The sequence below is a fragment of the Gopherus flavomarginatus genome, chromosome 1 (genome assembly GCF_025201925.1).
Source record: "Gopherus flavomarginatus isolate rGopFla2 chromosome 1, rGopFla2.mat.asm, whole genome shotgun sequence".
Taxonomy (NCBI): domain Eukaryota; kingdom Metazoa; phylum Chordata; order Testudines; family Testudinidae; genus Gopherus; species Gopherus flavomarginatus.
The window spans coordinates 28729905-28757613 of record NC_066617.1 but is presented as its reverse complement, the minus strand read 5'-3'; the positions used below and the strand labels follow the sequence as shown (position 1 = coordinate 28757613).

Below are 27709 nucleotides of genomic sequence, written 5' to 3'. Positions count from 1 at the left end.
CCCACAAAATCTCTAAAATGAATAGGTTTTCTATTATACACAGTGTAGTTGTAACCATGTCAGTCCCAGGGTATTAAAGACACACGGTGGGTGAGATAACATCTTTTACTGGACCAACTTCTGTTGGTGAGAGAGAGAAATTTAACATTTTTACTTTGCTGTTCTTCAGGTGCTTGTCCATATGTGTATTCAGCTATAGCTGCACATCTAAATTCCTTCTAAGCTGTCCAGCTGCGCGGCTGGCCAGCAGTCTATCAAGTGCCATGCACTTCAGCTGCCCCTGTCCCCACTGCTGCACTACTCCTTCCCTTTGCCTTGGAGCCCCTGGCCAGCGGCTCCCAGGAGTCTCCTCCTTGCTGTGCAGAGTGGGATGGAGGTGGGGTTCTCTGATGTCAGGATGTCCCTCCTCCCCTGGTTCCTGTACCCCATCTCTGCAGGGGGTGGGGGTGGGGAGACACGATAGGGCTCAAGAGTGGGATGTGCTGGTGGTGGCTGCTGCTGTATCTGAAGCAGGCTTCAGATTGGTGAGTGCTGATCTAATTTAAAGGGGCAGTGCGTGTCTGTCTCTCTCACACACACACACATACTCTCTCTTTCACACTCATGTCCCAACACATACTTATATTATTGTTGTTGTTACATCTTGGTACTTCCTGCAATGCACATATTCTTTCAAAGTGCTGTTATTTGAGTTTTTTGACTGGTCTATGCATTTAATAATTTTTATTTCTCTCTTATGCTTAAATTTAATTCTTTGAATACTGAGTTCTAAAGTGCCTAACATGTCCTGGCTGGAGTAATCATCCCTATGGTAACTTATTAAAAATATATATTATATCTAGGCTTTTTGTGTCTACTAGTGGTGCACATCCGCACGTTACCTCGATATTGGTTCACATAAAATTCATTCTGCACATGAATAGAAAAAATTAGTGGGAACATGCTGCACATATATCCATGCATGTGAGATCGCAGATATATATTTTGTTAGGAGTGTCCTCTTGGTCTATGCGTGCGCCCGGACTGCTCTCATCACTCTACTGGGGATATGGAGGACCCCAACTGCTACTTCTTTTCCTTCTCATCCCCCATTGGCCTGAGATGGAACCCTTCTGTGTCTGCATTCCTTAGCTTTGGCTTTCTCATTGATGTGGACGCAGCAGCAAAATGAGGACAGACACATGCATGGAATTAAATGGCAGGCCACAATTTTTATTAAACTTTTAACCCAAAAGAGGGGCACTACCCACCCATCACCCATAGTCTCCTATATCAGACATTTAATTGGTTCCATTGTGGGGATTACAGGGCTCCTCACTATAAAACCTGTAAGTGGTATCAGGGTTACAGAGCTTCTTATCATGTAACCCCTAATGTGAGATAGACTCTCCTCAGCCTACCCCCAGGAGTCAGCTTTGTGAGTCCTAGCACCCTTCCCCCCATGAGACCTCAGCTTGCAAGGGCTACAAGGTCTGACCTTGGCCCACAAAGACCACAAGATCTCACCTTATCAGATGAGCCCAAGGCCCTAAATGCCAGGTCTTTTACCTCTGGGAAACATTTATTTTAGTCTCATGACTGCACTGGAAACTGTTCGCGAGTTGCAATGAGTAAGCAACACCACCCCAGTATCTTAGTTAGGTACCATGCACATTTCTGCTTAACCCACTGTGGCATGCAGACACTGTGAGGAAGACAAAAAAAACTCCCTGGTTCTCTGCCAATTGGCCCATGGGAGAAAAAAATCCTTCCTGACCCCCTGAACAGGTGCTCGACTTGACCCACAGCATCTGTCAGGCAGGGTTCCCATTCCTAGTTCAGATGGGTAGGGTGGGCTGCTGGAATGGAGCCAGAAGAGGCTCCATATGGCCCCTGCACTGGGTTACATTCTTGGATCTGGGCCAATCAGCACCCCTCCCCTCCAGCTGGCCAAAGGGTGCGAGAGACTGCCATGGGAGGAGCTACTTATTGTCCCTTGGCAAGCGCCTCCCTCCCTTGCTCCTGGGACTGTCCCACTTTCACTGCCAGCCCCATGAATTTTCCCATCTGTTGATGTGGGTGGGCGGCATTTTGTAAATACATTTAGGTAGTGTTAGGATAGTTTTCTTTGTATATAGTATAGTTAGGCTTGGAAGAATTGGATTTTTATTAATAAATGTTCGTAAACATCAGTTTCACTGTCCACACGCTAACAAAAATGATTAATTGATAATCACAATGTATAGATAGGCAAAGTAAGAAAAATGCTGCTTGAGTATTTGTCACGTGTTTGATTTAAGATATTTTGACATGATGTTGACAATTTGTGTTTTAATAGTTACAAAGCTTAACTGTATGAGTATCATGTCTACTGTCATTACATAATTATTGTCTGACACCCCCCAACTGTGAAAATTTAAACTGATAAGAATAAAAAAAGCTTAAAAATAAACATTGATGATATCTGTTGAAATTATATTGAAAAAATCAAATTCTGCCAAGCCTAAGGAAAGTTTAATGTAAGAGTTGGCTGCTTGGCTGTATATGTAAATAGTGTAGTTTTATTCAAGGGTTTTACTTCTCCCTGATTTTTTTCCCTGTCTTTCATTTATTCTTTTAGTCAGGGAAGTTTTCTTTAATGATGCCAAAATCCACTGGCTTTAAATTTTGTGACTTTTGTGTGCTTGTGCCCTCAATGACTATCACATCAAATTACAGAGGATGAATATAAACCAGGGGTTGGCAACCTTTCAGAAGTGGTGTGCCGAGTCTTCATTTATTCACTCTGATTTAAGGTTTCGTGTGCCGGTCATACATTTTAACGTTTTTAGAAGGTCTCTTTCTATAAGTCTATATTATATAACTAAACTATTGTATGTAAAGTAAATAAAGTTTTCAAAATGTTTAAGAAGCGTCATTTAAAATTAAATTAGAATGCTGATCTTACGCCGCCAGCCTGCTCAGCTCGCGGCAAGCCTGAGGTTCTGTTCACCTAGGCTGGCTGTGGACTGAGCAGAGCCTGCGGCCGGGACCTCGGGACCCCAGACCTGGGGAGGTTCAGGGATCAGGGCAGAGAGCTGGGGTAGGGGGTTCAGGGTAGAAGGCTGGAGTTGGGGGGGTTCAAGGGTCAGGGCCGAGGGCTGGGGTTGTGGAGGGGTGCAGGGCAGAGGGCTGGGTGTGTTGGGGAGTTCAGGGCAGAGGGATGGGAATGTGGGGATGCAGAACAGAAGGCTGGGTATGTGTTGGGGTGCGGGGGTTCAGGGCAGAGGGCTAGGGGGTGCAGGGCAGAAGGCTGGGTGTGGGGGGGTGTCAGGGCAGAGGGCTTGGGGGTATGGGGTTGCAGAGCAGAATGCTGAGTGTGTGGGGGTTCCAAGGGTCAGGGCAGAGGGCTGAGGGTATGGGGGGTGCAGAGCAGAATGCTGAGTGTGTTGTGGGTTAGGGCAAAGAGCTGGGGGTATGGGGGATGCAGAGCAGAATGCTGAGTGTGTGGGGGGGTCAGGGCAGAGGGTATGGGGGGTGCAGAGCAGAATGCTGTGGGGGGGTCAGGGCAGAGGGCTGAGGGGTATGGAGGGTGCAGAGCAGAATGCTGTGGGGGGGTCAGGGCAGAGGGCTGAGGGGTATGGGGGGTGCAGAGCAGAATGCTGTGTGTGTGTGGTGGGTCAAGGCAGAGGTATGGGGGTGCAGGGCAGAAGGCTGAGTGTGGGAGGGGCAGGGCAGAAGGCTGGGGTGCTCGGCTCGTGGGGGTGCTCCCAGCCTCCTGCCCTGAGCGGCTCATGGCAGAGGGCTGGAAGGGAGGTGCCCTGTTCCACCCCTTTCCCCCAGGTTCCGTCCCTACCTCTCTGCGTCCTCTATGGAGCTGCCTGCATGCTGCCGCTCTTCCCCCTCCCTCTCGCAAGGGCCATCAGCTGATTGGCTCAGGGATGGAGAGGGGGCGGGGCAGGAAAGCACCACACTAGGGGAAGAAGGGGGGAAACGGGAAGCTTGGCTGCCGCAGAATCAAGCTTTTGCCTCCTGCCCCCGCAGGGGAGAGCGGTAGGCCAGGGGGGCTGAGTTAGGCTGGGGGCTGGGACGGCGGCAGGCAGCTGCCTGCCGCTCAAAATCGGCTCTCGTGCCGTGCCACAGGTTGCCGACCCCTGATATGAACAAATAACACAAGTATGTAGGGACAAAATTAGAAAAGCCAAGGCACAAAACAAGATCAAACTTGCTAGGGACATAAAAGGAAGCAAGAAAATATTCTACAAATACATTAGAAGCAAGAGGAAGACCAAGGACAGAGTAGGCCCATTACTCAATGAGGTGGGGAGAGACAATAACAGAAAATGTGGAAATGGCGGAGATGTTTAATGACTTCTTCATTTCAGTTTTCAGCAAGAAGGTTGGTGGTGATTAGACATCTAAAATAGTGAATGTCAGTGAAAATGAGGTAGGATCATAGCCTAAAATAGGGAAAGAACAAGTCAAAAATTACTGAGACAAGTTAGATGTCTTCAAATCACCAGGTCCTGATGAAATGCATCCTAATATACTCAAGGAGCTGACTGTGGAGATATCTGAGCCATTAGCAATTATCTTTCAACAATCATGGAAGACAGGAGACACTCCAGAAGACTGGAAAAGGGCAAATATAGGGCCTATCTATAAAAAGGGATGGTCTAGATTAGGGGATCTCAAAATTTTGTACTTGTGACCCCTTTCACATAGCAAGCCTCTGAGTGCGACCCCCCCCGCCCCGCATCAATTAAAAACACTTTTTAATGTATTTAACACCATTATAAATGCTGGAGGCAACACAGGGTTTGAGATGGAGGCTGATAGCTCATGACCCGCTCCCATGTAATAGCCTTGTGACCCCCTGAGGGGTCTTGAAGCCCAGTTTGAGAATCCCTGGTTTAGATAATACTTAGTCCTGCCATCAGTGCGGGGGACTGGACTAGATGACCTCCCGAGGTCCCTTCCAGTTCTATGATTCTATGATCACTGCCTTTTTTCGTTTAGGAGAGTCACACATCCCTGCCAATTGCCATGTCTGCAAAATGTTCTCTATGGCCTGGTCTACACTTTGGAGGGGTGAGGAGAGGATCGATCTAAGATATGCAACTTCAGCTACGAGAATAGCGTAGCTGAAGTTGACGTGTCTTAGATCAACTTAGAATCACTTACTTCCCATCCTCGCAGTGTGGGATCGATGGCTGCCGCTCCCCAGTCGATTTTGCTTCTGCCTCTCACCAAGCTGGAGTTCAGCAGTTGACGGGAGAGCGATCTGGGATCGGTTTATCGCGTCTACACTACACACAATAAGTCAATCCCTGATAGATCGATCGCTGCGCGCCGATCTGGCGGGTAGTGTAGACGTACCCTAAGAGAACCAAAAAAATACAGGGAAGCAAGGTTAAAAATGTATTTGTTAGCTTGCTCCACATGGACAGCCTTAGATCTGAATCCCTCTGACCCCCTGTACAATGGACACCAGAATTGAAGACCGACTCATTGAACACTATATCCATCCAGGGCACAGTCCTGAAAGGAATATGGTAGGCAGTCTCCAGGGTTGTTAAGAAAGGGTGATGGGAGACACTCTTCTTAGAAGATGAGGAGCAGACCCCCCCCACCCCCCTCCCCAAAATCTTCAGGGCAAGAGGGTGAAATTCTCTGCTGCTATGGAGACGTAACATCCTAGTAAGGGTACTGATGAAGCTTTGAAGGCAGAAGATACTGACAGTTCGGTATTGGCACAAAAATTTGTCTGCACACAGAATCCCACTGAGCACAGCCCCCATCATTACTGAAGAAGTTGATGCTGACTGCATCTGTTCTGTTGTCATCGGGAAAACCTTCTCCACTAGGTAAACCATTGGTTCTGGCAAAGTCACCGACCCTGGGTAAACATTCTGCACCAATAATGCTCTTGGCTCTGGGGAAATACTTGGCACTGATAGACTTTTGGCACCATGTACACTGGTACTGAGCACTTCATTTCAGGGACCACACATCTTTGCCAGCACTGGTACTGAGTGATTTGCAGGTATCTGGTGAGCCTGAACCCCATTTTGTCACGAAGTATACATTTATCCCAGCTACAAGTTACAAGACTTTCACCATTACTAACTGACTCTCTGGTACTGATTGTAAGTCAGACTCTACTGCTTACCACTCTTGCCTCTGCTTCTCCTCCTTTTGAGTCTGAGGTCTCATAGTTTTCATCAGATTGACCTCAAGGTGGTTTTAGATTTGCCTAATTTCTCCCTTTGGGAGCCATCCCTTGATACTCAGTTTGAAAGAGGATCTAGGATGTAGCACGATTCTGTGGGTGGAGTTTTCTTCCTTACCAAGTGCAATGGTACCCACCTGCTTGGGCCCCATCTCTTTTCATATAGTACCCCCCACTAGCCTTTTTTGAATCCCTGGGCTATTTATAGGAAGCATTACCTCATATATCTTCGTGTTCTTGGTGGGGGGTGGGTGACTCAGAGATGTCAGCCCACTCAGTCTCAGGAATGACCAGTGCAAACCCAACAATTAGAGGAGCAGTCAGTGGAGGAAGAACATCCCATAGAGGAAGACATGTAAGTTCCACAAGCCGTTGCCACTGCCACCTCCTCTTCACATGAGGCAATGATTCTTTGACCACTACCATGTCCGAACATTTATAGGATTTTTCAGGACCTAATGAAACGAGTAGCTGAGACTTTCCAGATTCCTCTGAAGTATATTCAGGAAGCACCTCATAAACATTTCGACATCTTACATACTACCATGCTAGGATGAAGTGCTCTGCCTGTTAATGAGGTGCTATTAGAGCCTACTACATCTGTCTGGCAGACTCCAGTAATTATTTCTCCAGTGTCCAAGAGAATGAACAGAAAGTATTGTGCCATCTTAAGGGGGTGGGATACCTCTTTTCCCACCTGGTCCAACATTTACTAGTTGTAGTGACCACAAATGAATGGAGTAAGCCGCACCACTTTAAGGTCTTGTGTACACAGTGGGAGAACGTGCTGTGTGTGTGTGTGTGTGTGTGAGGGGGAGATTTCTAAAAAATACTAACATGTGATGCATTAATTGGTCTGTGTAGACCTTACTAATGTGCTTTAACATAGTGCTGTTTGAAACAGTACTATGTTAAAGCATACTAGGAAACTTTTAATGCACACCAGCAGGGTCAACATGGACCAATTAATATGCAACACATTAGTGTACTTATGAAATCTGACCTCTGTGTAGCATGTTACTCCACACTGTAGACAAGCCCTTGGATAACACCATATGAAAAGGAACTGAAATGCTTGGATGAAAAAATTATTCATCTGCAAACCTACAACTCAGGATTTTGAACTGTCAGGTTCCCAAGGCCAAAAATGATTTTAATTATAATAAATTCATAGACTTTATTGATAAATTGCCACAGGAATACAGAGAGCAGTTCCAGTCTTTAATCACTGGCGGTCAGCTGAGGTCCTTGTTGCAGACAGTGTTGTATGCTGCCGATACAGCTTCCCACTGGATAGCAACATCAGTAGTGATGCATCAAACTTTGTGGATTCAGTCATCTGGAATCCAGAGGGAAGTCCAAGCCATAGTGGAGGATCTTCCATTTGATGGCTCAACCTCTTCGGGAAGAAGACTGATGAGCCCCTGCACGTGCTCAAGGATTTCCTATTGATACTATGATCCCTTGGTATTTTTATCCATACAATAAAGAGGAGAGATAATAGATCTCAGCCCTTCCCTAGAGAGAGGATTATTAATAGCACTAGAGGCCTTCTGAGCCCCAAAGGAATCTTCTACTGCCCTGGCTCCTTGTTGTATCTGTCTGCAACTACTAAGTTTTCGTTTTGACAGTCCAGTTAGGAGCTGCGAGTTGATCATTCTACCAGATCTCCCATCTCTCGTCTTGCCTACTATTTGGGAAGTGTATTTTCCTATTTTGGGAGTATAGATCGGTAGCTCACTGCCAGCGTGTCCCCTGGCAGCTGGGTGTAGCATAGCAGCATCTTCCCTGCCTACAACCATTCTGGCCCTGCAGTCATCTACTTCCTCTCATGACTTGGCACTTCAGCCAGGTCACGTGTAGTCCCACGCCTTCCAGGGTAAACCAAGTCCAGCACAACAGTAGTTTAGTCACAGGCCTGGATCCTTGCTTCCAGGGATCTTCACGTCACCATCCTCAGTGGGCTGATAGGGGAACGTAGGCCCACCCTCTGTTGTTGGGTTCCAGCTGGGGATCCTGTAATAAGCAGGTAAGTTCTGGCTATTAAATCCTCCCTCTTCCTGTCTCTAGTCCGTTTCTTACAGGGCCTTCTTGGGCTCACTCCTCTACAGATCCCCAAAGGAAAGTAGATTAGTTACAGTGAAAAAGGCAAATATAAAGGTCCTGCACCAGATCTACCTACCCCAAGGAAGCTCTGGCATCTAGCAGTTTCAGGATAGCCTCTGGCATACCCTGGCCTTGCTCCAGGCTGTCGGTATGTTTCCTGTGGTCCCAGCCAGGCCCTCCGACTCCTGTGAGTCAGCCCCTAATGAACTGGGCTTTTTCCTCTTTTAATGCCTACCTCTAGGCTTGACACTTCTCGCAGGTGTAATGGAGTTTGGGTTACTGAGCCCACAGATTCTTATTAACCTCTTCCTGGCCAATATGAGTTATATAGGAGGGCATGATGGAACTGACTAAAATTGGACAAACTGGTCCTAGCATGATGATATTTGGCTATGGGATTCATTTCCATACTTACACCTACCATTCACCCACCTTCCATTTCCTTTTTCAGAAACCCTGTCATAATAAGCTTTTTTTAGAATAAGATTCTCTCCTAGCTCTCAAAGCAATAGAGGAGGGTCCTTGTCCTTACAGAAGGTCAGGCTTCTGTTCTAAGTTTTTCCTTATACCAAAGAAGATCCTAGTCCTCAGAATGCTCAGCACCTTCATTGGATTGATTGCAGCTTTCAACCTCTAGGATGCTTGTTTTAACATTGCCATGCTTTTGGCACACAATATCAGGAGCTGTGGATGTGACAAAGAATGAGTTCCCTGGAAAAAGGGCCCCATGAGTGTTTAGATTGACCTCACTCGACCAGGACTGGCTGGACAGTAAAGTTGAGATGCAAAAGGTGTGATCCCCATTTTGATCCAAAGATTACTGAGGTGGTCTGTCCTCTGGGAAATTATCAGCTTCAATTTCAACTCCAAAGGACCAGATAAACAAGGAAGAAGTGTGCTCCTCCTGAGGTCACCGCCACAACAACCAGATACTTCTACTTTCCCTCCCAAAGAAAGTGGAGTCAAAGACATTGCAGACCAGCCAGTTGGTCAGCGAATAATACACACTGCGTGACAGTATCTGAGCCAGAAGAGCAGATCCTTTTTCTTTTTCTGAATAACTTTGCTTCTTTTTGTTTCCTTAACAGATGCAGGGATGCCTGTCAGAAAAGACTTGTCTTAGCCATTTTGCAGGGTGTGGATTAGGGGTGCGGAGTCAGTGTGTGACTAAATAAGTCGTTTAATCATTGATTTCAATTACAACACAGAATACCAAGTGTACAGTGCTCACTTTATATTATTTTTATTCCAAATATTTGCACTGTGAAAATGATATGTATGTACTCATTCATAAGCTGATTTTATTTAGTAAAAAAGGGAAGCACTAGAGAAGGGGGTTGGCTTATGAATGGGTATAGATAGAGGGAGGTGGGACACAGCCCCTGCCCCCAATGGAGGGAGCAAGAAGAGGCAGCACAGCCAGCAGAGCCAGAAGGGAAGAGACGGGGCCAGTCTCTCTCCACTTCTGGCCTTGCTGTTCTCCCCCCAGGCTCTGAAGCAACTGCAGCTCCGGGGCTGGCAGGCTGCAGCTGTGCCACTCGACCCCACCCCACAGAGCATGCTGCATCTGTGCTTCCCGGCCCAGCCCACTGGAAGATGCTGCGGCCATGCTACCCGGTCTGACCCACTGGAGCAGGATGTGGCCGCACTTCCCAGCCTGCTGGAGCAGCTCCAGCCAGGCCAGAGACATCCTCCCCTGGCTTTCCCCAGATAAGGTGGGAAGGGATGGGATGGGGAGAGTGTGGGGGTTCTGGGCTAGGAGTGGGGTCATCTGGGGGGTAGTTACAGGGGTTACTCCTCTGAGCCCCAGCTTCTGCCTCCTCCCCCCCCCCCCAAAAAAAATATTTCCCCACCAGTTGCTGTCCCAGCCTGTCAGGGTAAGCAGCTGGTGCGCTGGGACACTTTGTTTACTTAGGTTTACCTCCGTACCTGTGGACACTCGAAGTAAACAAACCATCTTGGCCCACCAGCGGCTTGTCCTGATGGCCCTGGAACCAAAGTTTGCTGACCCCTGAATTATAGGGTCGACTTATGAACGGGTCATAAAATTTTTCCATTTTTACTTATCCATCTTGGAGGGGTCTGCTTATATACGAACTGGCTTATGATCGAGTATATATGGTAAGTATTTTTCAGTTCACCTAATACAAGTACTGTAGTGCGATCCCTTTACTGTGAAAACGTACCTTCCAAATATAGATTTTTTTTGTTACATAACTGCACTCAAAAGTAAAACAATGTAAAACTTTAGAGCTTACAAGTCCACTCAGTCCTACTTCTCGTTCAGCCAGTTGCTAAGACAAACAAGTTTGTTTAAATTTACGGGAAATAATGCTGCCTGCTTATTTACAATGTCTCCTGAAAGTGAGAACAGGCGTTCGCATGGCACTTTTGTAGCAGGCATTCTAAGGTATTTACGTGCCAGATATGCTAAATATTCATATACCCCTTCATGCGTCAACCATCCATTCCAGAGGACATGTTGTTCCATGCTGATGATGCTCGTTAAAAAAATCATGTGTTAATGAAATTTGTGAATGAACTCCTTGGGGGAGAATTGTATGTCTCCAGCTCTGTTTTAACCACATTCTGCCATCTATTTCATGTTATAGCAGTCTCTGATGATGATCCAGCACATGTTGTTCGTTTCAAGAACACTTTCACTGCAGATTTGACAAAATATAAAGAGGGTACCAATGTGAGATTTCTAAAGGTAGCTACAGCACTTGTCCCAAGGTTTAAGAATCTGAAGTGCCTTCCAAAATCTGAGAGGGACGAGGTGTGGAGCATGTCTTCAGAAGTCTTAAAAGAGCAACGCTCTGAGGTGGAAACTACAGAACCCAAACCACCAAAAAAAAAAAAAATCAATTGTCTGCTGGTGGCATCTGACTCAGATGATGAAAATGAACATGCATTGGTCCACACTGCTTTGGATTGTTGTCGAGCAGAACCCATCATCAGCATGAACACATGTCCTCTGGAATGGTGGTTGAAGCATGAAGGGACATATGAATCTGTAGTGCATCTGGCATGTAAACATCTTACAACACCAGCTACAACAATGCCAGGTGGATACCTGTTTTCACTTTCAGGTGGACAATGAAACAAGAAGCGGGCAGCATTATCTTCTGCAAATGTAAACAAACTTGTTAGTCTGAGCGATTGGCTGGACAAGAAATAGGACTGAATGGATTCGTAGGCTCTAACGTTTTATATTGTTTTATTTTTGAGTGCAGTTTTTTTTGTACATAATTCTACATTTGTAAGTTCAACTTTAATGACAAAAGTATTGCACTACAGTACATGTATTGGGTGAATTGAAAAATACTATTCCTTTTATTTTTTACTGTGCAAATATTTGTAATAAAAATAATATAAAGTGAGCGCTGTACACTTCGTATTCTGTGTTGTAATTGAAATCAATATATTTGAAAATGTATAAAACATCCAAAAATATTTAAATAAATGGTTTTCAATTATTGTTTAACAGCACAATTAATCACAATTAATTTTTTTAATCGCTTGGCCGCCCTAGTTTTCTCTGATCAAATGGCCTTGAGGTAAAAGCAACCTTAATTAAAGAGACTTTAATTAAATATTAACAAATCATTTGGCTTAGGTCCTGAAAATCTATTATTACTACAAGCGCTGACATAACTATGCATCCTGAGGAAGTAACAGGACAACAAGCTGTATCTTTAGTATGTAAAATTAATGTAGCTATAGAGTCATCTCTGATTCCACCTCTCTTTCTGTGCACATCTAAGTAATTTATTACTATTACTGTTATCTGCAAATCCTGCTGCTTCTTCCATAACAATTCTAAGATAAGCCTTTTGTTTTTCTTCCCATGTTGCTAAAAACTCTCTTTCAGGCCCTCATTATGTCTTGATTACTGTAACCCAGTGGTTTTCAACCTGCGGTCCATGGACCTATGGTGGTTCACAGACTTTGTTTAAGATTTCTAAAGGGGTCCCCACCTACATTTCTACAGGGGTCCGCAAAGAAAAAAGGGTTGAAAATCATTGCTGTAACCAACTTCTCTCTGGTCTCCCCAGCCTTCACATTGCCCCTCTCCGTTCCTGATAAAATGCTGCTTCTAGGATCACCTTTCTTGTCACTTGCTCTGGCCATATCTTGCATTTCTTTGAGTCCCTCTACTGGCTCCCTGTTTGCCACTGTATGAGATTCACGGTTCTCATTCTTACCTTCAAGGACCTCCATAACTCTGCCCTTCCCTGCTTATCCACTCTTTACTCATTGCCACCGCTCCCTTCATTCTGGCAGTGATGCTAGCCTCGAATGCCTATTTGGCCTCATCTCCCTCAGCTTTACTAGGGCTTTCTCTTACCTTGCCCCCTACACATAGAATGTTCCCCTTGAACTAATCAGTAAGAGCATTGCCCTCTTCTTCAGATCCCTTCCTGAGACATATTTGGTCTTTATGGGATGGTCTTTATAGGATGCTTTATTTGTTTATATCAACAAATAGAGATTAGGAGCCACTAAGTTGTACACATAACTATGTAACTTTATGATCTTATTTATGATTATCCTTGTCTTTCCTCCCTCATTCTCTCCTGCTGTTTGCTATGTCCACATGTGTCTTGTTTCAGTGTAGACTCTGAGCCTGCAAGCTGTCCTGATTGGACAGACCTTTATGCCTAGGGTCTTATCAAATTCACAGCCATGAAAAATGCGTCACAGACCGTGAAAACTGGTCTCCCACCTTGAAATCTGGTCCTTTGTGTTCTTTTACCCTATACTATACAGATTTAACGGGGGAGACCAGCGTTCCTCAAATTGGGAGTCCAAAATTTATGATTTTAAAAATCCTATGACCATGAAATTGACCAAAATGGACAGTGAATTTGGTAGGGTTCTCATTATGCCCATGCAGAGTCCCTTTGAATTCAATGGGGGTTCACACAAGTACAGCTGTCCACACATGTGTAACAGCCTGCAGGATCAGGGCTGCAGACTGTGAGCTCTTTGGAGGTGGACCATCTCTCCTGAGTGTTAGTGCAGCACCTAGCATATTGTGACCTTTGGGCATTACCATAATACAAATTGTGAATAATAATAATAACGTGTTAGCTTTGCTGAAAAATATTTTTTTTAAAACATGAAGATGAAATTGGAAAATAATCAGAGTTGTAATAGACAAGCATTTCCAGATAAAAAGTGAAATGAGATGCCTAATAAATGAAAGGACTTTAAGTTAAATTTGGAAATCTTTGTGGATTCAAGTAATATTCAATGTTTCTTTACATTGAAGTCCAGTAGTTATTGAGGAGTTAAAGATCATGAAAAATCATCTTTTCAAAAAGGTATATTGATGTATTATCTAATATGTTGTTCATTACATTCTTAAGGTGAAGCAGAAGATCAGGAGGAAAAAGAAGACACAGAAAAAGAAAACACTGAGAAAGATGATGATGTTGAACAGGAACTTGTCAACACAGACCCTACATGGATAGAATCCCCCAAAACAAATGGCCATATTGTAAATGGCCCATTCTTACTGGAACAACAGATTGAAGATGAAGATGAGGAAGAGGAAGACTGCCCAAACCCTGAGGAGTATAACTTCAATGAGCCAAATGCAAAAAGTGATTATTCTTATAGTAGCTCCTATGAACAATTTAATGGTGAATTGCCAAATGGACGTCATAAAATTTCTGAGTCACAGTTCTCTGAATTTTCAACTTCACTGTTCTCTGGAGCTTTAGAATCTGTAGCTTGTGGTTCAGCTGTTTCTGAGGGATCATCTGTAACTGAAAGAGACGAGAGCAGCCCATCTCAGGATAGGAGCAGAACAGTTTCAGCATCTAGTACTGGAGATTTGCCAAAAAGTAAGTACTTTCCTCCTCTTGTAAATGCTTCTGTGTTTCTCAGAATTGTAGATGAAATCCTATTTTGGAATGGAATGATAGGTTTAAATGTTGTATGTTGTACCATAATTCTTTTCAGTGACGTGTGCATTGAGAGCTTACTTTTTATTTAGATACTGATGAAATTATTTTAAACTAGCCTCTTTTGCTTATTTACTCCATATATTCTGTTAATAGTAAATCTCAGTTATAATTATTTTAAGTTTAATATTTCATCCATTTGGCTGGTTTAAGTTGTCATATGTCTTAACTATAAAGCCAGAAGCCAGAATAGGAAACTTTCTTCACTTTAACTCCTGCATATTTATTGTGTTTTTAAGAATAGGTTAAACTGTTGTATAGGTTTTCAGACATACAGGATGAGGAATCATATAAGTACCTAGATAGATGTGCCGTGTAAATTAAGCAGACACATGCATAGATATTTCTATATTTTGCAATGTTTACCTTACTGTAATGCATGTTACTAAAGTCAGTATGGTAAGTGCTTTGCACTGAGATGGAGGGAGCTTGTAGGATCTCCTTGTTAACTGAGCCAGTCTCTGGTTCCATGAACTAGCTTTCATTTTTTTAAACAACAAAAATACAATTAATTATAGTTATAATTAATAATAAATTACGTTTCTGCTCCTTTTAATTGTGGAGATTACCCCCCAAAAGTAAACCACTCGCTAGGGCCAAAAGGTGGTGGTGGCGAAACCCTGTGGCTCTACTTTCACTTCAGTAGGTTTGGGGCGCTCTCTGTCCCTATCCTTCACCACAATTTATAAAGATGCAGTCAATTAAATTTAAGAATCATGCCATTAATCCTTCCCAAGATCCTTGAGCCACGGGGATATGCAGTTGCCAATACTGCAGGAGCCGCCTAGTGTTCCATTCATGGGATTCTGAGGAACCATGGTTGGGAGCATTATTGGGCTGGGATGGAAGTGGAAGAAGTTAGATTTTGGGGGGGAAGGATATAGAAATGATTATTTTGAGGAGGAAGTATATTACTGAGGGATTGTCTCATGAATAGTCCTCTGTGATGGAACGTTTTTGTGGGAGAGCTCTTTATGAAAAGTTTGGTAGTACATCATAAAGTATAAGTGCTTTACAAGTGCTCATAGGTAGTAAGCCATTCTTTAGAAGTGATTGTTAACAGCTGTTTGCTAAAGAATGGCTCTGTTGATTCCGTAGTTTTGCCTTGTTATAATACAGGGTATCATATCAGCTGTACATCTGGGGTGGGTGTGCAGTTATTCCACCCTGCATGCCCTCTCCTCTCTTTTTCACCACATTTGAAATTCCCTTGCAGAAGAATCACACTTGCACTGTTGCTCCTGCACATGGCACTCAGCAATAGTAGTAAAACCTGAATGGGATTTGCCTCTGGTCACTTTCACTCTAGTTTTGCTGTGCCATAAAATGTGTTATGTGCAGGGGCAACACAGCCCTAAGGAAAGATTCTGTGCTTCATCTTCTGCACAGTCTGGGGGGGGACATTTTGAAGTGTGAGCGCTGGTTAGTGACTAATAAACATATGAATTAAAAACAATACAATAAAGGTCAGACAGTTAGCTTGGTTAGCATTGAGCAGATGACCTCAGATGTGCCTGTGAGATGTGGGAAAAACAAGTATACGGTCTGTATTTTCTGTATGAATGGCTGACATTAAAAGTGCTGGTTTGGTGAGGTTTTTTTAGGGCTAGTTGTGATCTGTTTAGCCGTCTTCATTTAAAAACTGTGTGGGAGGTTAGAGAACACCAGGAGGTTTGTGAATGTTTACAAATGTGAGTGTGGAACACAGCCAGGCATAGCAGTCTTTGAGCATAGTGAACAGCAAATAAATGAGTTCCTGAGAATATTCTGCACTTGCTGAGTGAGAGGATAATGAGACTGGGGGGAGGCAGAGAATACTAGTCTTAACTAGTGAAGGAAAAGTAAGCATTGAAAGATGACCAGTCAAGGGGAAGGAGAGAGAAGTGGTTTTGACACGTGATTTAATAATGAAATCATGGCTCAGAATTGATGCTTAGATACTACAGTGATGGGCACTATAAAAGAACCATAGATCATTTGATGCAGATAGAGAGAACGGAATGGTACACTGCCTCCCAGGTGCCAGGACAAGAAAAGTATAAAGACAGAAGAGATCCCCTACTGGCAAAGAGAGAGACTAGATAACTTTTAAAAGGTCTTTTCCCTCTTTAGAATCTATGCTCCTAGAAAATGCTGGTGAATTTCCACTTAAAACAAATATTTGGAAACTGACACAAGAAAAAAGATTTGATGGGCTCAAATGACTTTAGGGAGAGAAGAGAAAACAGCGGCCTGTTGATGAAGGTTTCTTGTCAGAGGTCTATTGCCAAGAAAAAAAGACCACATTGACATGGATGAATGAGGTGATAATGTAGAAAAGAAAGCTTTGGTTTGACAGAGCTTTGAAATGCCTTCTGCTAAGAGGCAGAGACTTAGATTATATAGTCTTTACTTAAGTAAAGGAGGTACCAGTTTTCCTTATTCAAAACTGAAAGGGCTTTAAACTATAATTTGGAAAAGAGTTCAGGAGAACTTTTTGCAAAATTTAAAAAATCTGGCATATACTTCCAGTTTGAGTAATTTAAAAAAAAATGAGAGAAAAAAGAAAGAAAGAAAGAAAGAGATGTCTGGAACTTAAAGGAACTCAAGATTGCACTGGGAAACTTGAGTTACTTGTCCATTATGCTCTCTAAATCTTTTTCAGAGTCATTGATTTTCAGGAAGCAGTTACCCATTCGATAGGTATGGCCTGAATTCTTTGCTCGTAACTTTGCATTTGACTGTTTTAAAATCATTCTGTTTGAATGTGCCCAGCTTACCAAGTGATCCAGATCGCTCTGTATGACTACTCTGTATGACAGTGGCTGGTGCCAGATGTTTAGGAGAGAATGAACAGAAAAGGGCAGTTATCAAATGATCCATTTCGTATCCTCCATGAACTTATCTAATTCTTTTTTTTAACCCAATTATCCTTTTGGCCTTCACAATATCCCCTGACAACGAGTTCCATATGCTTAATTTGTATTGTGTGAAGTAGTACTTCCTTATGTTTGTTTTAAACCTGCTGCCTAATAATTTAATTGTGTGACCCTGGCTTCTTGTGTTATGTGAAGGGGTAAATAAACACTTCCTTATTCACTTTCTCCACACCATTCATGATTATATTGCCCCTACCCTTAGACATCTCTTTTCTAAGCTGAACAGTCCCAGTCTTTTTAATCTCTCCTCATAGAGAAGTTGTTCCATACTCTTGATCATTTTGTATCCGTTCTCTATACCTTTTCCAATTCTAATATACCAGGCAAATTGGGTGAAACTATAGTAAAGAACAAAATTATCAGGGCATATCAAGTGGGGTCCTGCAGGGTTCGGTTCTGTTCAGTATCTTCACCAATGATTTAGATAAAGGCATAGAGAGTACACTTATAAAAGTTTGCTGAAGATACCAAGTTGGGAGGGGTTGCAAGTGCTTAGGGGGATAAGATTAAAATTCAGAATGATCTGGACAAACTGGAGAAATGGTTTGCAGTAAATAGGATGGAATTTAATAAGGACAAATGCAAATTACTCCACTTAGAAAGGAACAATCAGTTGCATACATACAAAATGAGAAATGATTGCCTAGGGAGTACTCTAGAAAGGAATTTGGGGGTCATAGTGGATCACAAGCTTAAATAGGAGTCAACAGTGTAACACTGTTGCAAAATAAACCCAAACATCATTCTGGGATGTATTAGCAGTAGTGTTGTAAGCAAGACATGAAAAGTAATTCTTCTGCTCTATTCTATCCTGATTAGACCTCAACTGGAGTATGGTCCAGTTCTGGATGCCACATTTGAGGAAGGATGTGGACAAATTGGAGACAATCCAGAGAAGAGCAACAAAATTTATTAAGTTCTAGAAAGCAAGACCTGTGAGGGAAGATTGAGAAAATTGGGTTTGTTTAGTCTGAAGAAGAGATGACTGAGAGAGGACATGATAAAAGCTTTCGAGTTCATAAAAGATTGTTACAAGGAGGAGAGAGAAAGATTGTTCTCCTTAACTTCCGAGGATAGGACAAGAAGCAATGGGCTTAAATTGTAGCAAGGGCAGTTTAGGTTGGACATTAGGAAATACTTCCTAACTGTCCAGATGGTTAAGCACTGGAATAAATTGCCTGGGGAGGTAGTGGAATCGCCATTATTGGAGATTTTTAAGAGCAGGCTAAACAAACACCTGTCAGGGATAGTCTAGATAATACTTAGTCCTGCCATGAGTGCAGGGGACTGGACTAAGGGGAATCTCAAGGTCCCTTCCAGTCTTACGATTCTATGATTCCGTTAGCTTTTTTGACTGCTGTGGCACATTGAGCAGATGTTTTCAGAGAACTATCAACGATGACTCCAAGATCTCTTTCTTGAGTAGTAGCAGCTAATTTAGACCCCATCATTTTGTATGTGTAGCTGGGGTTATTTTCTGCACTGTGTATTACTTTGCATTTATCAACAGTGAGTTTCATATGCCAGTTTGTTGCCTAGTCACCCAGTTTTTTGAGATGATCCCTTTGTAATTCTTCACAGTCAGCTTTGGACCGTACTATCTTGAGTAATTAATATTGTTTGCAAATTTTGCCATGTCACTGTTTACACACCTTTTTCCAGGTCATTTATAAATAAGTTGAACAGCAATGGCTCCAGTATACCTCTCTGGGGAACCCCACCATTTACCTCCCTATTTACCTCTTTCCATTGTGAAAACTGACCATTTATTCTTACCTTTTGTTTCCTAACATTTAACTAGTTAGGGAGCCATGAAAACACCTTCCCTCTTATTCCATGACTGGTTAATTTGTGTAAGAGCCTTTGATGAGGGATCTTGCCAAAGATTTTCTGAAACTCCAAGTACACTGTATCCACTGAATCATCTTTGTCCACATGTTTGTTGACTCAGAGAATGGTAATAGATTAGCAAGACATGATTTCACTTTACAAAAGCTGTTTGACTCTTCTCCAACATAGATTGTGTTTGTTTATTTTTATATTTTATTTATTTTATATATTTATGTGACTGATAATTTTATTCTTTACTATAGTTTTGACCAATTTACATAGTACTGAAGGTCTGACTGTAATTGCCAGTATCGCCTTTGAAACCTTTTTATAGATATGAACATTACATTAACTATCCTCCAGTCATCTGGTACAAAGTTTGATTTAATTGATAGGTTACATACTGCAGTTAGTAATTCTGCAATTTCATATTTGAGTTCCTTCAGAACTCTTGATGAATACCATCTGATCCTGGTGATTTATTACTGTTTAATCTATCCATTTGTTCTAAAAACTCCTCTTTAATAACACCTCAATCTGGGACCGTTCCTCAGATTTGTCACCTAAAAAGAATGGCTCAGGTTTGGGAATCTTCTTGATGTCCTCTCAGGTTTGGGAATCTTCTTGATGTCCTCTGCAGTGAAGTGGATGATAAAAATTTTTTACAAAAAGGTGAGGCACAATTTTATAATTCGGCGACTATAACAGCAAAACATTTTGGATAAGGTTGCAGGAAATTAAAAACAAAGGAGAGACTTTGCTTGTTTTCTAATCCAGACCCCAAACCAGAAATTCTTCTTCGAGTGATTGCTCATATCCATTCCAGTTAGGTGCGCGCGCCGTGCATGCACGTTCGTCAGAAGATTTTTTACCCTAGCAACTCCAGTGGGCCGGCAGGTCGCCCCCTAGAGTGGCACCGCCATGGCGCTCGATATATACCCCTGCTGGCCCACCCGCTCCTCAGTTCCTTCTTACCGCCGTGTCGGTCGTTGGAACTGTGGAGCGCGGCATAGCTGTCCTCCACGTCCCTAGCTCTCCTTCGTTTCACTGTTCTCATAGTTGTAGATAGTTGTAAATTGTAGTTAGTTATTGTTAATTGTAGTATAGCTGTATATACTTATTAGCGGGTTTGGGCTGTAGCCCTTCCCTGCGCCCGGCACCAGGCCCATGCCTGGTTCGCCGGGGTTCAAACAGTGCTTGGCCTGCAAAAAGCCGATGCCGACCAGCGATCCCCATGACGCCTGTCTGAAGTGGCTGGGGGAATCGCACATTTTAGATAAGTCCGTATCTGTAAGGCTTTTAAGCCTCGGACAAAAAAGGAGAGGGACCAGAGGTTAAGGACTCTCCTGATGGAAGCGGCACTTAACCCTATGGCCCCGACGCAGAGCGCCGGACCGCGCTGGCACCGGAAAGACGCCCCGGCACCGACCTTCCCTGGCACCGGGACCTGACGCAAGGCCATCGACGTCTGCGACTCCATCCTCGCAAACTCAAGCGGAGCGCCCGGCACCTACCTCTGCCGCGGCACCACGAGCAGGGATTCCGTCGAGTCCGGGCCCCGGAGGTCCGTCGAGTCCGGTCCCTCCTAGCTCCCCTATAAGATCTGGGGTTGAGCTGTTGGTCCCTTCGATGCCAGAGACATTCACTTCGGCGCGGGACCTAATTGCTCTCACGGAGCCTACCCAGCCTCAACCCCCGATACCCTCGGTGCGGGTTATATCTAGAGGCAAGCCTGCGACAATGCGAGCGCTGTCTCCGGACTCGCCCAGCCGGCACCGTGGACGTTCTCGCTCCAGGCGCCGCTCGCAGTCCCGGCACCACTCCCCTCGGCGGTATCGGTCGCACTCGCGGTGCCGGTCATCTTCCAGGCGGTCTCGCTACTCCCGGCACCGGTCTGGATCGAGTCACCGCTGCTGGCACCGAGACTCCAGGAGCCATTCCCATCGGCGGTCAGCACCCCGGTCGACCTCCCGGCACCGAGCTGGTGGCAGGTCCTGGTCCCGGTCGACCTCCCGGCACCGCGCCGGCAGCAGGTCCCGGTCGACCTCCCGGCACCGCGCTGGTGGCAGGTCCTGGTCCCGATCCCGGCACTGGTACGATTCCCGGTACCGGTCCCCGGCACCGAGAAGATCATCGACATCGATACCGAGGGAGCCCTATCAGCCATGTTTGGCCCCACCATGGCCTTCCCGGCAGCCGTCTGTCTCATCGCAGGCAGACAGCATGTACGCCCTGGACGCGGACAGACCTGCGGCCCTCTTCCATGACCCTCCTCCGCAGGATCAGGGACTGCAGCAGTGGGGTTTCTGGACACCCTGGGCTTACCATCAAGCCCAGGGCCCTCAACACATTCCACCTCAACCAGTGGCATCTGAGCGCAGGGCTCTGGAGGCCTCATTGTCTCGCCCTCTCCCCTCTCCGGCGGGGGAAGACCGATCTAACCAGCAGGACCCTGAGCTCCCTCCAGAATCAGAGGCGCTGGTACAGACAGAGCCCCCCGTGGACCTGCTCCTACTGGGGGTCTCCTCATTGTCCTCCCCCGATGAGGCAGTGGCGGGAACGTCATCCTCCAGTCCTCCCCCACTCGACGTCAGGGCGCACCAGGACCTCCTCAGGCGTGTAGTGCAAAACTTGAACTTGCAGGCTGAGGAGGTTTCGGAAATCGAAGATCCTGTGGTGAGCATTCTCTCAGCAGATGCTCCCACCAGAGTTGCCCTTCCCTTCATCAGGACTATTCAAGCCAATGCTAATACCATCTGGCAATCACCGGCCTCCATCCCTCCTGCTGCACGTGGGGTGGAGCGCAAGTATATGGCACCCTCCAAAGGATATGAGTACCTGCATGTCCACCCAACCCGGTGCTCCCTCGTCGTGCAGTCTGTGAACGAGAGGGAGCATCACGGGCAGCAGGCCCCAGCACCGAAGTCCAAGGAGGCGAGGTGCATGGACCTGCTACTCAGCAAGCGCCCTCCAACTCAGGGTCTCTAATCAACAGGCCCTCCTTAGCCGCTATGCCTATAACTCCTGGGTAGCAGCGGATAAGTTCAAGGAGTTATTGCCTCAGGATGTGCGTCAAGAATTCGCGGCAATTCTTGATAAAGGCAAGAAGGTCGCAAGAACTTCATTGCAGGCATCCTTGGACGTGGCAGACTCGGCCGCCAGAACTCTGGCTTCGGGGGTTACAGTGCGCCGCATCTCCTGGCTACAGGTTTCTGGCCTTCCTCCGGAGCTCCAACAGACCATCCAGGACCTCCCGTTTGAAGGTCAGGGCCTGTTTTCAGAGAAGACTGACCCCAGGCTGAAAAGCCTGAAAGACAATAGGGTCATCATGCGCTCTCTAGGGATGCACACGCCCGGGATGCAGCGCAGACCCTTCCGGCCACAACAGCAACAGCAGCGCCGGCCCTATCCCCAGTACCGCCAGCGGCAAGACTTTAGTAGACGCCGAAGCAGGAATGGCCGGCACAGACAATCGGGCAACCAAGGGGGGCAGAATCAGGGCTCCTTTAAAGACCCACCTGGCCCAAAACCTTCATTTTGAAGGTGCGCCCGAGGACGCTGTACCAGTTTCCCCCACGGATCCGTCCCCCCCATTTTCCAACCGCCTTTTGTTCTTCCTCCCGGCGTGGACTCAAATAACTTCCGACCGTTGGGTCTTACGCACTGTGCAAACGGGATACCGTCTGCAATTTATTTCACACCCTCTCTCCTGCCCCCCACCCTCGTCCCCCTTCAGGGACCCCTCTCACGAGCAATTCCTCCTTCAGGAGATGCGGACGCTCCTCGACAAAGGAGCCATAGAGGCGGTTCCGGAGAACGAGAAGGGTAAGGGGTTTTATTCCCGCTACTTTCTGATCCCCAAGGCCAAAGGAGGCCTCAGACCCATCCTCGACCTGCAGGAACTCAACAAACATATGGTGAAGTTGAAGTTCCGCATGGTATCCCTGGGGACCATTATCCCATCTCTGGAACCTGGAGACTGGTACGTCGCCCTCGACATGCAGGACGCTTATTTTCATATAGCTATTTTTCCGCAACACAGACGCTTCCTTTGGTTCGTGGTCGACCGCCACCATTATCAATTTGCGGTCCTCCCGTTTGGCCTCTTTACGGCCCCAAGGGTATTCAGGAAATGCATGGCTGTCGTGGTGGCATATCTTCGACGCAGTCGCATACACGTATTCCCCTACCTCGACGACTGGCTGATTCGAGGCATGTCAGAGTCGCAGGTCCGCAACCACGTCCGCAAGATCAGCAGGCTCTTTGGAGCTTTGGGCCTCATTATCAACGTGGACAAGTCCACTCTGCTCCCCACACAAAGGATAGAGTTCATCAGGGCCATTCTGGACTCCACCTTGGCCAGGGCCGTTCTGCCGCTGTCCAGGTTCCAGACGCTGTCGGCCATCATTCGGCGTCTACAGACGGCTCCCTTGACCTCTATAAGGACGTGCCTAACCCTCTTAGGCCACATGGCGGCCTGCACCTTTGTTACGGGTTATGCGCGGCTTCGCATGAGGCCCCTCCAGTCCTGGCTTATCACACAATACCATCCGGCCAGGCATCTGCTGGACGCGGTTATCGCCATCCCCCAGGAGGTATTGGATTCCCTCCGGTGGAGGCTAGACCAGTCCGTAGTGTGTGTGGGGCTCCCGTTTCATCCGCCCCAACCCTCGGTATCCCTAACAACGGATGCCTCAGACCTGGGCTGGGGGGCCTACCTCGGAACCCTGAGGACGCAGGGCCAGTGGTCTCCTCAGGAAGTGGCCCTCCACATCAACATACGGGAATTGAGAGCGGTCCGCCTTGCTTGCCAAGCATTCTCCCATCAGCTTCAAGGTCGCTGTGTCTCGGTATTCACCGACAACACGACGACCATGTACTATATCAACAAGCAGGGCGGCACGAGATCCTCTCCCCTATGTCAGGAGGCAATGCGGCTCTGGGACATTTGTATAGCCCACTCCATTCACCTCATGGCTTCCTTTCTCCCCGGAGTACGGAACACGCTGGCAGACCGTCTGAGCAGATCCTTCCCTTCGCCCGGACGTCGCCCTCTCACTCTTCCAGAGGTGGGGTTGTCCCCGGCTGGACCTCTTCGCTTCCAGAGGGAACAGGAAATGCCAGATGTTCTGCTCCTTTCAAGGGCGGGAACCAGGGTTAGTAGCGGATGCCTTCCTTATCCCGTGGACGACGCACCTGCTCTATGCGTTCCTTCCATTCCCGCTTATCCACAAGGTCCTTCTGAAGGTGCGCAGGGACAGGGCCCGCTTGATTATGATAGCTCCAGCGTGGCCCAGACAACACTGGTATCCGATGTTGCTGGATCTGTCTCTGGCCGACCCAGTCCCCCTGCCTCTTTACCTGGACCTGATCACCCAGGACCACGGCAGGCTCCGTCACCCGGACCTCCAGTCTCTACACCTCATGGCATGGCTGACCAGTCGGAACTACGGTGCTCTACCCCTGTACATCAAGTACTACTGAGCAGCAGGAAACCTTCCACTAGAGCGACGTACTCGGCCAAGTGGAAGCGTTTCTCCTGTTGGTGCACGGAGAGGGGTTCCCTCCCTATGAAGGTTTCTGTCGCCAGTATTCTCGATTACATCTGGTCCCTCAAGCAGCAGGGCCTGGCGATATCGTCCCTTCGGGTTCACCTGGCGGCTATCTCCACCTTTCATCTGGGGGGAGATGGCCGTTCGGTTTTCTCTCACCCTACGGTGACTAGATTCCTGAAAGGACTAGAACGTCTCTACCCCTAGGTTCGACCCCCTGCCCCTACCTGGGATCTCAACCTGGTTCTGACTCGGCTCATGGGCCCTCCATTTGAGCCGTTAGCGACTTGCTCCCTGCTCTCTCTCTCCTGGAAGACTGCTTTCCTGGTGGCCATCACCTCAGCCAGACGGGTGTCAGAACTGCGGGCCCACACGGTAGATCCCCCGTATACGGTCTTCCATAAAGACAAGGTGCAGCTGAGGCCACACCCTGCATTTCTCACCAAGGTGGTCTCAGCCTTTCACGTCAACCAAGAGATCTTTCTCCCCGTCTTCTTCCCAAAGCCCCATTCATCCCGCAGGGAGCAACAACTCCACTCGCTTGATGTCCGCCGGGCACTCGCGTTTTATGTGGAGAGGACCAAACCGTTCCGCAAATCCCCCCAGCTCTTCGTGGCAGTAGCGGACCGAATCAAAGGACTACGCATTTCCTCACAGAGGATCTCCTCGTGAGTGACGTCCTGTATCAGGACCTGTTATGACTTGGCTCACACCCCTACGGGCCGTGTGACTGCGCACTCCACCAGGGCACAAGCATCATCGATGGCTTTCCTCGCCCGCGTGCCCATCCAGGAGATTTGTAGGGTGGCGACCTGGTCCTCCGTCCACACCTTCACTTCCCATTATGCCCTGGTCCAGCAGTCCAGAGATGACGCGGCCTTCGGCTCTGCAGTGCTCCATGCCGCGACTTCTCACTCCGACCCCACCGGCTGGGTAAGGCTTGGGATTCACCTAACTGGAATGGATATGAGCAATCACTTGAAGATGAAAAGACGGTTACTCACCTTTGTAACTGTTGTTCTTCGAGATGTGTTGCTCATATCCATTCCACACCCGCCCTCCTTCCCCACTGTCGGAGTAGCCGGCAAGAAGGAACTGAGGAGCTGGTGGGCCGGTAGGGGTATATATCGAGCGCCATGGCGGCGCCACTCTAGGGGGCGACCTACCGGCCTACTGGAGTTGCTAGGGTAAAAAGTCTTCTGACGAACGTGCACGCGCGGCGCACACACCTAACTGGAATGGATATGAGCAACACATCTCGAAGAACAACAGTTACAAAGGTGAGTAACCGTCTTGTCTCTACAGGTTCCTTGTATAGAAGGCACATAGGAGGAAGACGTCAGGTAAGATCGTGGCCCCATTCCATTCATTGGGAGTTTTGCCACTGACTTCAATGACACCAGGATTTTACTTGTGGATGTTTTGATCTGTTTCAGTTACCTAATGGTAAATCTACTGGTAATTTCAATCCTAATAAAACAGTGTAAGAGATAGTAAGAGAATAAATCTGTAACCAGATAGGGGAAAATATGAAGGGTCATTGGGCACGAGCATTAGGTTTGCATGAGCATCATCCCAGGCATAGGTACTCAATTTAAAAATTAGTGGATTAAGTGACTACAGTACGGTAGATATTAATTCAAGATTTATGTAAGGTAACTGACACAGAACCTCACCGTAATAAATTAATTCAGAGGTCTGTGAGAAGATTAAAAGAAAACTAAGCAAAATTAAAGTCGAATAAGGCAACATACCTAGAAAAAAAGTCCTAGGCCTTAATTAATAAGCACCCCCATTTTACCTAGTTTAACACAGCTGAACCAGGGAACTGTTACATGATACTAGTATCTTAGCAGCCTCTTAATCTTAACATTCTTGTAATGTAGTTTTGTGTGTGTGTGTGTGTGTGTGTTATTTCTTATGTTTTTTAAAAAGTAAACTGAAAAAGCAGAAATTCTTCGGTGCTGGTCCCTACGTGTATTGCACTGTGCTCCATGCACCTGGAGTCAGAGAATTCTTGAAAGCAATGTCTGTTGGTCCTTGCATAAGCCCTCGCTCTCTGTGTGCCTCCAACTGAGGAAAAAAAGGGAAGAGAGGACCTACCGCCTCTCCTGTTCCTTCTTATTGCAGTATGGCTTGATTCAGAACCTCCAGTGTCCAGAGCTTTGCCTTGTTGTATTCTTCGAGTTGTAAGGGTGTGTATGTGTGTGTATAGTTTAGAATTTAACTCTGTAGTTTTAGCTAAGTTTTACAGTTAGATTCCCTATCCCGGGGAAAACCTCTCCTTTCCCCCACCCCCCCAAAAAAAATCCTTTTATGAGTACTGTACTATGCCCAGGACTCCAGGCTCCAATATTTGTGTTCTTGTCCGTTCTCCTTCTCAGTCAGTGATGACCATCAGCCTTGTCTATACTGCCTCAGGGAAGCTTACATCACAGCATGGTGCAGTATCTGCTGCTCTTTCTCCAGTTGTACCTCTGAGGGGCAGGAACTTTACCTCAAGTAACACCTAACACAGAAAGCCATGAGTCTGCAGTCAGACCCAGGCTGGGAGATTTGTCCCCCGCTGCCCTCGTTCATCAGCCTGATTCAGAAGGAGTGCATCTCTACTTAGCAGCAAAGGATTCTATAGATCCCCCATTTGGGTCTTGCCAGGAAGGCAGAGAGAGTGCTCTCATAAATATGTAAGCAGATTCTCCTCTAAGTCCACTTCAGAGAAGTTGAGTGCAACTCTGCCTATGTTGAACAAGTCTTCCTTCTCAGTCCATAAGGAGTTAGAATGTCCTACATCTCGGGGTCATGACAAGAATGCCCCAAAGTCCAGGGCTCCGTCGGTACCAGACGATGTTCTTGTGGCAATGACACCTACGATTTCAACTAAGCCTAAACATTGGGAACCGCAGCACTGACAAAAAGCATCCATAGGGAGACTCAAGCACCTTTGGTACAGGCTCTGCCTCTTCTGGCTCTGGTGCAAACTGTAACTGCTGTGGCTCTCTCAGTTTGAGGGGAATAGGGGACAGGACCAGGGAGAGCAGAGACTTAGGCTATACCTGATGTTATTTTTATCTCCCTGATCCCCAGTCTCTATCACTGTCAGGGCTTTTCCTCATGAAGGAAGGTTCTAACTCCACCAGG

The 27709-nt window shown here is 46.3% G+C and overlaps 1 protein-coding gene across 8 annotated transcripts in view; it reads left to right on the top strand.

Annotated features, from left to right (window-relative positions):
* The window catches only part of SRPK2 (SRSF protein kinase 2), a 330809-nt gene that overhangs the window by 217355 nt on the left and 85745 nt on the right, over positions 1 to 27709 (top strand). For all 8 annotated transcript variants that reach the window (XM_050925633.1, XM_050925651.1, XM_050925644.1 and 5 more), the window contains one exon: positions 13672 to 14151. In XM_050925633.1, coding sequence (XP_050781590.1) covers positions 13672 to 14151 — 480 coding nt within the window. The remainder of the gene's footprint in view (positions 1 to 13671; positions 14152 to 27709) is intronic.